Source organism: Cyrtonyx montezumae, unplaced genomic scaffold, assembly GCF_038088225.1.
Source record: "Cyrtonyx montezumae isolate F1298 unplaced genomic scaffold, pur_monq_1.0 scaffold_18, whole genome shotgun sequence".
Lineage (NCBI taxonomy): Eukaryota > Metazoa > Chordata > Aves > Galliformes > Odontophoridae > Cyrtonyx > Cyrtonyx montezumae.
In genome coordinates this window covers 584,511-599,363 of record NW_027071914.1, presented here as the reverse complement: position 1 = coordinate 599,363, position 14,853 = coordinate 584,511, and the positions used below count along the sequence as shown (strand labels likewise).

Below are 14,853 nucleotides of genomic sequence, written 5' to 3'. Positions count from 1 at the left end.
CGACAGTGACAGCAGGTCTGGTGTCAGTCCCCTCAGCACAATGCCCTGGCAGCTCAGCCACAGCACTCTGCACAAGTTCATGTGCATTTTTTCACCCTTAGCAAATAATCTGAACCTAAATGTGTATCATCTATACCAAAGGTTTCCTGAATGTCAGCAGCTCCAGAAGAGGTTGGTATCCCTATAGTGCTGACCAGAAGGATCTACACTTCTGGCACCTGTGTATCCATTCAGGTCAACTTTCCATACCAGTGGGGGGAGTGGAGCCTTGAAAAAGGGTTGAGTGTCCTTGCTTTGAATAGGTATGTCCTCATTTCTTAGTGAGGAATAATTTCCACTTCCATCTTTTCCCTAGTTTGAAATTAAACTGTGCTATTTGGAATGCACCAAAATGCATTTTTGACCTGAAATGAAATAGGATTTGCCCAACATCCAGTTCACAAATGTGTTGTGCTTTTTGTACTTTTTGGTTAGGGCAAGAAGAAATCAAGATGTGGTATTTTCTTTGGGTTTCTTCAAGTCACACTGCTGCCCCATGAATTGTTTCTTCTTTCTGTGTAGCGATGCCAGCTTGAAAGATGCACTCTCAGACTCTGATTCTGACATGGGCAGCACAGAGCAGCTTGACCAGGGAAGCACAGACACCTTGGCAAATGGCTGCAGGCCGGACAGTGAGGCTGCGAAGAGGCTGGCCAAGCGTCTCTACAACCTCGAAGGATTCAAGCGCTGTGACGTGGCACGACAGCTCGGGAAAAAGTAAGTGGTCTTTGGTGAAGAGCCAGCATGGCCAAGCAGTGGACCAGTCAGCACTGAGCATGGCTGTGAGAAAGACACCTGTAGTGGGGAGGGTCTGGGGAGGATCCTGACATAGTCTGTGTAGGCAGTGTGAGCCCACAAAAGTTGGATGGAGAGCCAGGTAGGCACCAGATACCCAAGCTATCTCAGCTGGGGGGTTTCCAGGATAAAGCAGAAGGGAAGTTAAAGTGTTTATTCAAAAATGGGAAAGATACAGTGATTTCCAAAACAGAGAGCAACATAACAAAGTAATAAGCACAGCAGTAACTTGACTTTAGGATGCCAGTGGGTGTGAGGACACCAACCTCACATATATTTCTCCTGGATCATGTGTAACATGTTGCTCGTTTTTCTATGTCCTTGAAAATGGCTTAATGCCAACCAGCTCAGCAAGACACCTCAGCAAATACCCAGGCTTCCATTACCAAGGATGGTCCACAACTCAACTTTGTCCTGGGAAGGAAGGAAGGAGCTCATGAGTGATCTTCTGTAGAAGCTTGTTGTATCCCCTGACAGCATGCTTGCTCTTCTCTCTTGGATCTCTCTGATTGCAGCCACCTCAAGCCTTCTTTCCTGCAAATCTTCTGTGCCAGCTGGCTGAGTAAGGAACTTCCAGGCTATGAACTTCTAGTGTGGGGGTGCATCTGAGTGTGCCCTTTTCCTGCCATCCTCACACCACAGGAGCTGTTTGGTGACCCACAGCTGGGACTTGACATGTCCATTAAAAACAACTATTTTGGGTTTGATCAGCTGAATTTCAGACAGATGGAAACTTTCCAGCACAAGATCTGGATGGAGTTGCAGGCTCTTGGACCAGGCAGGTGAATTTGTGGAGCAGGAAATGAAGGAGGTTGGACATAGGTGTATTTTAAGCTGGTCTCACTCATGTAAGACCAGCCTGCATTTGTGAGAATAGGGTATGTTTAAGTGATGCATTCAGACAAGCTTCATGTAGGAGGTGGGCCAGCTAGTTGAGTTGTTTTAGAAGTAAAAATCTAATTTTTAGTCTTTTCAGCTCATTTTACCTCCTTTTTTTGTTGTTGTTGTTTTTGTTTAGTTTTGTTTTTGTAAATACTGTCAATTTGTTAAAAAATCCCAATACATTCATTGTTGTCAAGCAAATACAAAAGGCTTGATGACAAGGAAACAGAGGTTGAATATCACCAAAAGTTTTCTTCCCAGCTGACAGCATCATGTGACCTTAGCCCTTAGAAATTCTCTTAGTCCCTCGAGAGCATGCATTTCAGCAACTGAGTTTGGGTGGAGCTTCTCCAAGCATGGAGGGACCAGGAGAGATACATGGGAAGGCTTAGTGGGCTGGGAAGCTGCTGTTGGAACAGCAGCTAATGTAGACCACTGCTGGCCATGCTGACTGAGTCCTGGGCTCGTAAGTCCAGGCCACCAGCAAGACCTAGTAAGCCAAAGGACGGGCAGTGAGCCTGGTGGGTGAGGGGGGTAAAAGGGAGTTCCCACCTCCTTCATCTTGCATGACTGTAGGCTCAGTTAGGAATATAAATTAGGCTATAGGCTATGGGAACTCCTCAAGAGCAATACAATCCAACTGAGATCTGGACTGGACTATAGGCTTGCTGTTATGGTGCTGTCTTGGTTTTAGGGAGCCTTAGGCAAGGCCAGCTCCTCAAGTCCTGCTTGAGGTTAAGTGGGATCAATCAGATGCTTTGTTCTCCCCTGTTGACTGCTCCTGTGATGAAGTGCATGTCTGTCCTTAGTGTGTGCACAGTGCCCAGAATGCCCAAGCACATTCCCAGCAGGTCTGGCAGAGGTGTCTACACAGAAGGAATTGGAACTTTTCTTCCACAGTTGCATTTATGAGGTCAAGGACTTTACCCCTGGAAGGGAGAACAGTGGCTATTTCCCAGCAGTTGAACAGCCAACATATGAGGTCCTCTGCAGACTTAAAGCCAAGAGCATTCCAGTGGAAGGCCTGGGCTTGCTTGGTTTCTGCTGTTAATTTGGCAGAGGGGTGAAGATGTGGTGACATCTCCAACGCAGACATGATCATCTTTGACTTCTCACATCACCCTGCTTTGAAGCTTCAGGACAAGTGAAGAAGTTACTCCACTGTGTGCTGTGCTTCCAAACAGCATCCACTCGAAGCTTTGCAGCATCTGCCTCACAGTGGAAGATAAAACATTGCTGTTGGAAAGGCAGTGAGAGCATTGAGCTCAGCCTGTAGAAGGTCCTGATGTGAAACTGGATGTGCAACACTTAGTATGCTTTTCATTTTGTGGGAAGAAGGAAAATGAATTACATATGGGCAAGGCTGATCATATTGAGATCATCTCCAATTTCTTGCCAGCAGTCATTGATCATGCTTGCAGTTCTGCTATCTGAGCTGTGCAGACATAGGAACTTAGCTTATTCTGGCTTTTAAGGCAGTAAGTCTCCAAGCATCCTTCAAAAACTCCAGGCATACTCCAGCCCTGGCAAACCACTCAGGGGTGAGCAGGGCCAGCTGAGCACTCCTGCACCCTGACTTCTCTGGCGCCCCAGCAGCATCCATCTGGCACATGGTGTCTGAGAGTGGGATTGCAAAAAGACACAGTGTGAGGTGCTGTGGTGAGAGGGTGGGATGGGAGCCAGCCTGGGGTGGAGAGTGGGAGTACTGCACTAGGACTAGACAGTGTCTTCTTCCCTGATGAAAAGGCTGACGACTCCCTCTTTAATTACAGTAATGAATTTAGCAAGTTGGTAGCAGAGGAGTATCTCAGCTTCTTTGACTTCACTGGCCTGACCCTTGACAAAGCACTCAGGTGAGCTGGGCTCTCGGCACTGCCACATATGGCCTGGGCAGAGCAGGTGGGTTTCTCTGGGCCTTCTGACTCCACAGAGACTGTCCATGGACAGGAGCAGGGACTGGGGTGTGCTCCAGGTTGTCATTTAATTTTTGCTTTGGTGTCACATTTGGCACAGTGTACTGCCACCAAAAGTGAGCTTTGCTAGGAGTGCCCACAACGTGCTTCCCCATGGTGGAAAGTGGCTTTTGTGGGAATCATGTTCTGTACAAACTCAGAGCAAGTGAGAACAACTTCTGCCCTTAGGATGGACAACCTGGTGCCATTGAGCCTGGTGCACCTTACCTCAGCTGGCACCTGTGTTTCCCTGTGCAGCTCAGGGCCAGCCCCATAGCCTGCACCTTCAGGGTCACTGGGTGCAGAAAGGTTTCCTAGCTGCTCTGAGGACCCCCTTCCCATCACTCCCTATAGTGTGGATGCTTCCCAGCAGGTTGATCCATGACATCTTTAAGTATCACTTTCTCTTTGCAGGACATTCTTGAAAGCATTCCCATTGATGGGAGAGACACAGGAGCGGGAGCGGGTGCTGATTCACTTCTCCCGGCGATACTGCCAGTGCAATCCAGAGGAGAGCACCTCCGAAGGTACTGCTTTCCTGGGTCTGACTTTTACACAGTCTGCTAGTGATAGGACAAGGGGGAATGGCTTTTAACTAATTGTGGTGAAATTTATGTTAGATATTAAGGAAAAATTCTTTACTCAGAGGGCAGCGAGGCACTGGCAGTGCTGCCCAGAGATGTTGTGGATGTCCCATCCCTGGAGGTGTTCAAGGGCAGTAACATCCTGAGCTGGTGGGGGGCAGCAAGCCCATGGCAGGGAGGTTGGAGCTTAGTGATCTTTAAGGTCCCTTCCAACTTAAGCTGTTCTGTGATTCTATGATTCTGTTCCCTGTCTCTGATGTGGCACACTCTGGCTGTTGCACAGAGTGTCACAGAGTCTTAGGATATTTTTGAGCAGAGATACTTTTTTCTGCCTTTTTTAAATGGAGAGATCATTCCTGACCTAGAAGTGCGAGTACATGCATCCAGACGTGAGCATGCCCAAGGTCATGTTTGCATAAGTATCTCTACACACCTACTTACAGGCATCAAGAATGCCTGCATCCAGGAATGGGTGGAAATCAGGCTGCTGACCTGCTCTCAGCCAGCATCAGGGAAGTGCTGGTTCTTCCTTCTCCACTGTCTTCAGCCTGGAATATGGCACTTGGGCCTTGCCAAGGAGTAGCCTTGCTCGGTGTCACATGAACCCTGGAGTTATTCTGCCAAGCTAACTGGACACAAACTTATCTGAAAGCAGAATGACCGCTTCACTTCTGTCTGTGGTAGCTGAATTAAGTATGGTTTAAAATACAGGTTTAGCTGAATAAAGAATAGATTTGTTTCATTTCCATAGGTTTTCTTTACATGTGTGTGTGATGTTCTCTCCTACTGATCCCAAGAAGACCTTTCCCTGGAAAGGGTCCTCCGCCTGTAGACATTTAGATGCAGGCTAAACTTTTGAGGCTCTTTTCCCAGGTCTGATTTCAGCAGCAGTCCCCAGATGCCTAATTCTGACATCTCTTCACCACCTCCCCTAAACTATATATAAACTATCCTCGACTATATGCATTCAGCTCCAACCTATAGACAAGGGCCTTGAGATCCTTCCTCCTCATCTTTATGCTTCTTGCACCCACTGTGTGCACAGCTGCTTGAGCAGAGGCTGAGCTGGAGCACAAGGCAGTCAGACCTCAGGCTCCATCCCAAACCCTATAAACATGAGTGTCGAGAGGGCAGTAAGTAGACAGACAACATGCAAACTTTGCTGTGACAAGAATGAGTTTATACAGCTGCCAATGGAGCCACAATATGACAAGCATTCAGAAGAGAAATTAGATTCCAGTTGTGAACAATGTTTGAAAAGTGCCTGCTAATAGGAAACATAAAAGGATGAACTGAGAATGTTAAACTCCTCATCAACTGCATGGCTCTCAGTCAAGGTGTCACTGCTTCAGGTAGGTAGGCCCTCATTTGAAAATGTTATAAACCTGAACAATACAAAACTCTGAATTCAGAGTAAGGAAAAGTGGAACCGAAATGTGACTGCCACCATGTCATGACATATTTGTTAATGTTCAGGACCACAGCATGGCCTGCGATGTTGGTAGCTCATGTCACAAGGCTAGACAATATAACTCTAAAGACTGAATAAAACAAAGCAAGACCTGAGAAACCAGAGCTGCGCTCAGTGCTGGAAGTGAATGGGGCTTGAAAAATACACTTGTAATTCAGTACAGTAAATGACAGGTCTAGAGGTAAGCAAAACTCCTGCAGTTCACACCTTCAGCAGGCACCACAAAAGCATGCGTAGAGGCGCCATGATTTAAGGAACCTATTGCAAGGGCTCACACTCTTACTTCAGAAAGCAGTTTCTTCTCGTCCCATCCAGCTTGAATTGGTACGAGTGTTCCACAGCAGAGACATTTGAGCCAGTACGTGTTATCTAGACATCTAAAGAAACACCTGTGGCTGTGATAATCTATTGACATAGAGGCATGATAAAGCCAAGGCAATCTTGTCTAGAAATGACCTGGTGGTTGTGAAGGCCTTAAGCCCTCTAAGACAATTTGCAACATTGCTGAGTGCTAATTTAGTAACTGATAGAGACACAATGGCTGCAACACCAAAGGCACTTTGTCCTGCTTGACAGGACGCTGAAAACACGTGACAGAAGCCCTGACCCTCTGACTACTGAGGGGGGTGGTAGGCTTTCCTCCCTAGTAGTTGTGTCTTGGACAGACTATTAGTGCTCTCTTACACTGAAACAGCCCAGATACAGAAGAGTTATATGTCTGTGCTGTGACACTGTTTTAGTAAAAAGGCAATGTGGATGTGGCTGAGCAGAGCAGCAGTGAGCAGCAGGTTCTGGGACACCAGCTCCACCTTGGGGCCATGGAGTGTATGATCTACCTGTCCCCAGTAAGACAGTGAAGCCCAGTGAAGATGTTGGCCCAAAATCTTCCACAGAGGCTCCAGAATACGCTCTAGGGAGGCACTTTGTTCCAAGAATAAAACTGCTTCTGTGGATGTGAGGAAGTGCCTTTCTTAAGAGGTGATTCTCTCTTGAAGGGGAATGTACGTGACAGCACATCCCTGGGATTGTCAGCCCTGATCAGAAATATGTGATGTTCTCACAAGAAACCCTTAATTCCTCACACACCACAGTTCTTCCTGGAAAGGGAAGAAACTCATATGCTCATTTGCCTTCATCCTGGGCTCCTGTGTGTTTGGTTGCCCTTAGCTGGCAGTGTTTAAAGCTTGGCCTTGAGCACGAGGTGCCCAGGGAGGAGCACCCCAACCCCCTTGTGTGGTCTGCACATGTTATGAGGTGGTGTGGAGGCAGACAGGTCTCTTGACCTGGAGCAGCTGAAGGGCTCAGCATGGTTCTGAAGTAACAACAAACCACCAGGCTGCCAACAGAAGAAGGTGCTGTGCTGCCTCAAATGGAAGGAAAAAAAAAAGACTTGAAAATGCCTCACTCATTTGTAGTAATCATGTTTTCTGGGGGACTCAAGAAGCTCAGGAGTGGTGGCTAAAGACCTCAGGGGAAACATATGTGGTGATTGTGATCAGCAAAGGGAAATGAGCTTAAAGCAGCAAGGTCTCTGCTCCATTCTGCAGAAATGAGGATGGGGTAGGAGATGGACTCAGCAGATGGTCAAATATTAAGAGAGCCACTGACAAAGATGATTTCAAACCTGTTTGCTGGTGATGATTTAAGGAATAAGTTGGGGGAGAAAACAGATATCTTCTTTTTAACTACCATATGCAGTTGAAAGAAATAAGTGTTCTTTGAAGTCCAAAGTCATAGCAACTTGCCTTGTATGTGCAATGAATGGGCTGCTGAGATAGAGCAAACATAGGAACTAAGGGAGAAGGGGATCAATAATAGCTGTCTGACTACTGTGTGTTTCAGATGGTGTCCATACGCTTACCTGTGCCCTGATGCTGCTAAACACAGACCTCCATGGCCATGTAAGTAGCACTTGGAGATGTTTCCTTCCTCCTTTCCTTCTGATTATAGAGGCCTTTTCCTTTATGCAGCATGTACTGCTGGTACTCTGACCAGCTGCCCAGGAAACCATGGGTGCCAGGCCCAGCTCTAGGACAGACCTCCTCTTAGTGTCACTGCGTGCTCAAGCCAAAGGCATGTCTGATGCTGGTTATACTCCATAGGCACAGGCAGTGCAGCTTTCTTCCCAGGACCTACTGCATGCATCAGTGCTGCACCAGAAGCTCTCAAGGGGGGAGGTCTTTCAGCACCGCTCTCTGCAGAGTGGCAAACAGCAGCTCCAAGTGTGCTGCTTTTTCTTCTGATGAAGATACATGAGGCATCCCTCATCTGCAAAACTGCAAGAGAAGCATTAGTTTTGTACAGGACCAGATCTTTAATTCCCGGATGTTTCCCAAGACACTACAGACAGCTACTGGAGAGCATCACATCAGAAAAGAGCAGGGCAAGCAGAGCTTACTTCCCAGAGGTGTGACTGGAAAACTGCAGAGGCTGTGAGATACCTTCTCACAGCTGTGCATAGATTGGGTTTGTTCCTAAGAGGTCAGCTAGGTTGTTGTCAGTGTGTAGAGAGGAGAGCAGAATGGGAGGAAGAGTCACTGCAGAGGAAAGATAGACCTGGGTATAGGTCCCTTTGGTTGCACTGGGACCTTTAGAGAGCCCTGGGAGCAGCTGGGAGTACACAGGCTGTGCCCTACTTGCTGCTGCAGGAGGCTGCAGGCACTGCTATCCTTCCTGCTATCCAGCCTTCTGGTGCAGACAGAGCATGGCTGGGAGCCTCAGCAGGTTGTGCCCAGGGCTAGAGGAGCTTCTGCTTCTTTCACCTCTTAGGCATGGAGCTGCAGACATTCCAGGGCTTCTTTGCAGCTGGAAGGGATGTTACAGGCTTGTTACTGCAGACTGCACGTGTGAAACCTGCACTAATTTTAGTCCCTTTTTCTGCTCCACAAACCCATGATTTCCAAGCTGTATGATCAGAGTTCTCTTCTGCCTCCAGCTGGTAACAATTCATTGTGCATCTGCAGAGACTTACCCTGATTTTTTCTTAATCAGGCTTTTAATGAGGTGGCAGTAGGCCATAACATCAATTTATTTGCAAACTGGTTTATAATTAACTTTAAAGGGAGCTTCAGACTGTATAGGTGGAGGCCCCATGTGAGTGCTCTTCACCTGTGATGGCATAGATGCAAAGGCATCACCAGTGCCTGATGGTGGTGATACCACTGGTGCACTAGTGAAGCATTAGTTTTTCATCAATAATAGGTTTGGTAAGAAGAAATGGTCTCATGCTAATTAGGCAAGGAAAACTACAGCTTTCTTTTGACCAGATGTAGAAATGCCTGAGCTTTTCTTTGAAAAATCTTCTCTTTATTTTTTCTGTGTGACATTAATTTCTTCTTATCCTTCTCCTCCTTTTTTTTTTTTTTCTTCCTTCTGCTCCTGGAACCTCTCTTTCTGCTCTTTAACCCTTTACCAGGTGGTAAGTGCAGTCATTCTAGTGTTTTGCTTTAAAGCACTAGCATTTGACTTGTTTTTTTTCTGTGTTAAAAAAAAAAAAAAGGCATTTTGTTTGTCTGGGTTCCTAAGTCATTGTGCAGTGTCCTTCACTCCTTGGCAACCCATTAGCAGGTGATGTGATTCACAAGAAATTCTCCTTGTGCAAAGAAGCCTTCCCAAACTGTAGGGTACCCCGGGCTGTGTAACTTTGTCTTTCACCCCTTGTTTTGTTGAAGATGCTGTCATGATATTGCATATCACTTATTTTTTTTTATTTCCCATTGTAATATTGTATGTGTGTTTCGGTGTTTTCCTGTGCATTGCCACAGAGTGGGAAATTCCTTGGGTTAGGAGAGGGGGATTGGTGTGTTTTGGTAAAGGGTTGACTGTCTACAGTAGTGACCCCACAGTGGGCTGCTTCTCCATTCCAGCAGTGACCAGCACATATACTGAGCCTGAGCCCTAGAGTAACGTGACTGGCTTTAATCATGAGGTATGCACATGGCCACACTGGAGTTCTGATTTATCACAGGATCATAGAATCCCAGGGGTTGGAAGGGACCTCAGGTGATCATCGAATCCAACCCCCTGCCAAAGCAGTTCCCTACACCAGGTCGCACAGGTAGGCGTCCAGGTGGGCCTTGAATATCTCCAGAGGAGACTCCACCACCCCCCTGTGCAGCCTGTGCCAGTGCTCCGTCACCCTCACCGTAAAGAAGTTCTTGTGCACATTCGTGCAGAACCTCCTGTGCTGCAGTTTCTGTCCGTTCCCCCTTGTCCTGTCTCCACACACTGCTGAAAAGAGTCTGGCCTCACCACTTTGTCCCCCACACCTCAGATATTTATAAACCTGGATCAGGTCCCCTCTCAGTCTTCTTTTCTCAAGGCTGAACAGACCCAGCTCACTCTGCCTTTCTTCATAGGGGAGATCCTCCAGGCCCTTCCCCATCTTTGTGGCCCTGCGCTGGACTCTTTCCAAGAGATCCCTGTCTTTCTTATACTGGGGAGCCCAGAACTGGACACAGTACTGCTGTAACTTACTGCTGCTGGTACACTCAGATCCTGTTTCCAAACTGTCCAGGAAATGCACTGTCTTTAAAATGAGATGCTCCATTTTAATTTCTGGAGTTGTTTAAAACCCAGCAGTCACCAGCAAGCACTGCAAACTTTACAATATAAATGAGGTTGTTGCAACTCTGTACCATGCTCTGGTGCTGTCTGAGCTTCAGGAAGTCTTACAGCACAGCAGTCGTGCTCCATCTTTGTCCCTCAGGGGCAAAGCTTTGGGATGTCTCCTTTTCAATGTACTTCTTTCCCTGTCCTCATTCAGAACAGCTGGCCACCCAGAGACAGTGACAAACCAACACCTCTGCATCACCAGCACTCACAGTTGCATTTTGCTGTAGAGTACCAAGTACTTTGCCAAAGCCTAGCTCCTAGAGCCACTTTGTGATGTGACAAGCCTTCCATTCAAAAAGCAGACCAGCAGCTCTCATGGCCACTGAAGAAAGCATGAAAATGAGATCCTCTGCAGATAACCCCATAACCATCACTGTTAGTCTTACAAATCCTCTGATATTCTCCTTTAAGCCAAGCTTATGATTTGGTGTTAGAAACTTTTCTGTGTTAGTAGTGCACTGAGAGCTGAAGAGCTTTAAGTTACAAGCAGCCACCTAGAGAGTGGCACCACTCTGCCCAGAGCATCTTTGTGTGGTCCAGCGGTCATCGGTACCTGGAGTCTGCAGGATCATTTCCTTTGGAACATTGATTTTGATTCTGCAACCTGAAACAGACTCACTATAAAATCCTGTAGTCCAGTCAGACCAACAGCCCTCACCTAATGCTGAAGCAGAAGTTTAGCTTCTATTGTTTGTGTCATTCCTCCTTCCCCTGCCCTTCCCTTTGCCCTTCTTCTTTCACAGATGAGTACCTGGGAGAGGTCAAGAAAGCCCAAGAAAAAGCAGGGTCTTCTCAGGGCAGGGTGCTCATAGTAGAGAGCTCACAGGAGATGCACTCCTCCCTTTGTAGCTATTTGATGCCTAGGGCCTCCAGATCAAATAGGTTCATAGGTTCATAAGGTTGGGAAGGACCTACAAGATCATCTAGTCCAACCATCCTCCTATCACTATCCCTACCCAACTACTAAATCAAATCCCTCAGCACCTCATCTAAACGCTTCTTGAACAGCGCTAGGGATGGTGCCTCAACCACCTCCCTAGGCAGGCCATTCCAGTGCCTGGCCTCTCTTTCAGAAAAAAAATGTTTCCTCAGGTCTAATCTAAATCTTCCCCAGCGCAACTTGTGGCCATTCCCTCTTGTCCTGTCATTATTTATCAGAGAGAAGAGGCCCACCCCCCAAATGTTTTAACACCTGAAGAAGGAGGCTGTAAAGAGCAGCCCAGACAGCCACTCTCCATGGCCTCTGACACCCAGCAAGCTGCTGCTCCTCCTGGGGCTTTTCCCATTGTGCACTCAGTGTTCCCTCATTCATACCCACCTGCCCAGTCTCCTCATGCCAAGACTTTGCAAGAGCCAGATAGCACCCAGCTACAGCCCAGTGTCTTCCAAGGGTTAGTAGAGCCAACCTGGACACTTCAGGTTTCAGTCTGCAGTTGTCTTGGTTGAGTCAGCTGAGGCACAGAAGTGGCAAAATCCCTGTTGTAAATGAGGAATTCAACTGGGTTGAAACAGTGGACCATAGAACCACCCCTGTGTACCCACTGTCAGACCAGTCTCATCCTTCCTGATTCAATCTTATACACTCTTAACCACTCCATTCATTCCCATCCACCACACCCACTCACCTCTGCCTATCCATTCCTTTACCCAACCTACCCATTCATCTAACTTTCTCTTCTCATCTATTTTATCCACTGTTCTCTCATTCTCTCTCCATCTAAGCACACCACAGTGCCAAGTGATTGCCTCACAGTGATTTCTTATGCTTTGTTGCATGGCCTAGAGCAAGCTAAGATGGGATAAAAATCTTTTCTGCCAAGGGGACATATAAAAAATATTGGCTAAGTTGCACCAGCCTTGCTGGCTTGTTCTTTAGCTGATATATGACCAATGTGTCCTTAAAAAAAAAAACAAAAAAAAAACTAGAATGCCCCCATCTATTTGGCCAGCCTGAAATGAAACATGCATCTCCCTACCCAAGGGACATAGAACATCTGAACACTGATGTTTGAAGTGTGCAGTTGGTTACCCTGGAAGATTATGTCCACACATGGTGATCATGCTGATGGATTCAGCAAGATCCTGAATGGCCTACTGCATAGGAAGGCAACCCATTTTGCCCTCATGGTATTTATTTCTGGAGTTGTTTCTGGGATTCCCCACACTTGCTAAATACAACTGCAGTGTGTGAAATCTCAGGTGGTTCCTGGTGCTGGAGTTGTCCATTATGAGGCATTTGTGATCACAGGACAGCTTCTTTGAAAGTACTGATCAACTGAAACTGAAAAGTCTGGCCCCTCGAGCACTTTTTATTTTCTCTGCTCAGCTGGATTTGACATGGAAGCACTTGCAGGGCTATGGATTTGAGTAGCTGGCTCCAGCCCATGTCTTGAAGCAGCAAGCTGATGTGCTGATGTAATGCTTGCATTGCGTCTGAACCACCACAGCAACCTGTGCACAATCCCTCTGACAGCAGCCTGGGCCCTGCCCCTGGGTCTGCAGTGCTTTGACAAGCCCAGTCCAACAAGCTAACTCACAGCACTAGCATCCTTGTTGGAGCTTTCTCATCACCTCTTCTGGTTGTCAGAGGAAGGGTATGATTTCATCCTCCCCAGTTGCTCAGCAATTAGCTGCTTTTCCACAGTGCTGCTGCTATCTCAGTTTGGGCTCAGAGATCTTCTCGTGTAAGAGAAAGAACCAGGTTTGGTACTTGGAGGTCTCAGGCAACATCCCTTCCTCACTTCCAACCTAAGATCTCTCACCCTGTAATTCACTAGCCAGCAAGTACACAAACTTCCCCTCCCCTGCTGAAGAACCACTGTGTCTGCAGTCTTCTCTGCAGTTTCTGTCTTCCCCAATGGAGCTCTGGGTGGCAGGAGCAGCCAGCTATGGGGTCCACTTCTGGCCACCAGCCTGTGAGATGTCTGAGCCTCATGCTGCGCCGAACTGTGCCAAAGACCATGTCTCCAGGCATTGCAGATTCATTACAGTGCTTTATCCCCCTTTTATCGTCTGGAGCTGGCAGCAACAGGAGCCATAAGTAAAGAGTTTCAGGCAGAAAGGCAGCGCCAGCTCCCTGTATAGTCAGACTATGCCTGCAGTCACAGGTGGTTGGTGTGGGGTATCTCTTGTAGGTTAACCCCAGGGCATCACTCTTTGCTGCTGCTTTCTCTTGGAGACAAGCCCTCAGGTCATCTGCTGTGCACAATTGTAGTCAGGGGCTTCTAGTCTCTTTCAAGAGGTTATTTTCTCACACAGAGGACATGCTTTTCCCTGTAGGGCACTCCTATATTGTTTGCTACAGCTTTATCCCCTCCCAGCAAGGCCTTTCTTCCTGATTCATTCTCTAAGTGGGGTCTTTGCTCAGCTGCTCTTAGGCTTCCTCCCAGGTCCCTTTCAGTGCCTTGATGCAGAGCCCACCGCATGTCAGGATGGTGCTGGGATCCTTAGGACCACTGGTGGTACCTCATGTCACCTGTTCTCCTCTAACTCCAATGCACTATCACCATGGAGTCTGTCCCTGGGAACTAACTCCAGAGTGTGGAGGCTGCAATATGATGTGAAACTAGAAACACCTGTCCTTCCTTTGCAGTATCAGACTCTTTTCTGAACCCTACAGTTCTCACTTGACTCCCCCACACCTCTGTTTCAGTCCTTTGGAGACATCTGATTGAGGGGGAAGGCAAGGAAAAGGGCCAGTTGCTTCCAGCCCCTCAAACTGTGCAAGCTGAGAAAGGGACTCACCTGGCTATTGTGAGGAGTAAGGGAAAACAGATGCTGCACACTGATATCAGGGATGCAGCTCCAGCACCAAATTGCTACTGTGGAATTAGTTGGTGATGAGTAATGACAGTGATGAGTGTTCTGTGTCGTGAGTTTGTCCCAGTATCTGGGCATTGCATTCGTGCACCGTAGCACGCAAGTTCACATGGTCCCAGTAGCTAGAGCATCTCTCTTTGTAATAGCAACCAGAAATAAGTTTCCATCAAAGACATTTCCCAGTGCTGCCTTCAGATGCTGACACTGCACGCTTGCACATTTTTATACATTATAGGCTTTGAGGCCCATCCAAGTTCCTGTATTTCAAGGGAGTCTGAGCACTTGTCCTGAGTTTTGTTGCACAGATCCTGTACCAGGGACAGTTTGGAGGCCAGAGATAAGATCACTTACAGAGTTTGGAGCAAGAGCTGCAGTTGTTTTCAGGTGTTTATCTCCACCATTAAAAAAGAAATTTGAAATGTTTGAATGTTGCCACAAAGAAAGAAATCAAAGAGTCCAATAGAAAGTCAGAGCAGAAGACTCCCTTCTAACTTTGAGCTGCTACATATAAATCATTTCTTAACAAGACAGTCTCATCAAAGGCAATATTTTCCAGAACTTTAATAAGCTCATTCTTTGCTTTGCAGAATATTGGCAAAAAGATGTCGTGTCAACAGTTCATAACAAACTTGGATGGGCTCAATGATGGGAAGGACTTTGCAAAGGATTTGCTGAAGGTAATGTGATACACATAGAG

At 47.1% G+C, this 14,853-nt stretch overlaps 2 protein-coding genes across 3 annotated transcripts in view; both read left to right on the top strand.

Annotated features, from left to right (window-relative positions):
- LOC136047353 (histidine--tRNA ligase, cytoplasmic) overlaps positions 1-14,853 on the top strand; it is a 513,020-nt gene that overhangs the window by 295,310 nt on the left and 202,857 nt on the right. The window lies entirely within an intron of this gene.
- Positions 1-14,853, top strand: part of PSD2 (pleckstrin and Sec7 domain containing 2) — a 70,693-nt gene that overhangs the window by 37,524 nt on the left and 18,316 nt on the right. For both annotated transcript variants that reach the window (XM_065734394.1, XM_065734395.1), the window contains exons 5-9: positions 562-756; positions 3,489-3,569; positions 4,083-4,195; positions 7,566-7,624; positions 14,744-14,833. In XM_065734394.1, coding sequence (XP_065590466.1) covers positions 562-756; positions 3,489-3,569; positions 4,083-4,195; positions 7,566-7,624; positions 14,744-14,833 — 538 coding nt within the window. The remainder of the gene's footprint in view (positions 1-561; positions 757-3,488; positions 3,570-4,082; positions 4,196-7,565; positions 7,625-14,743; positions 14,834-14,853) is intronic.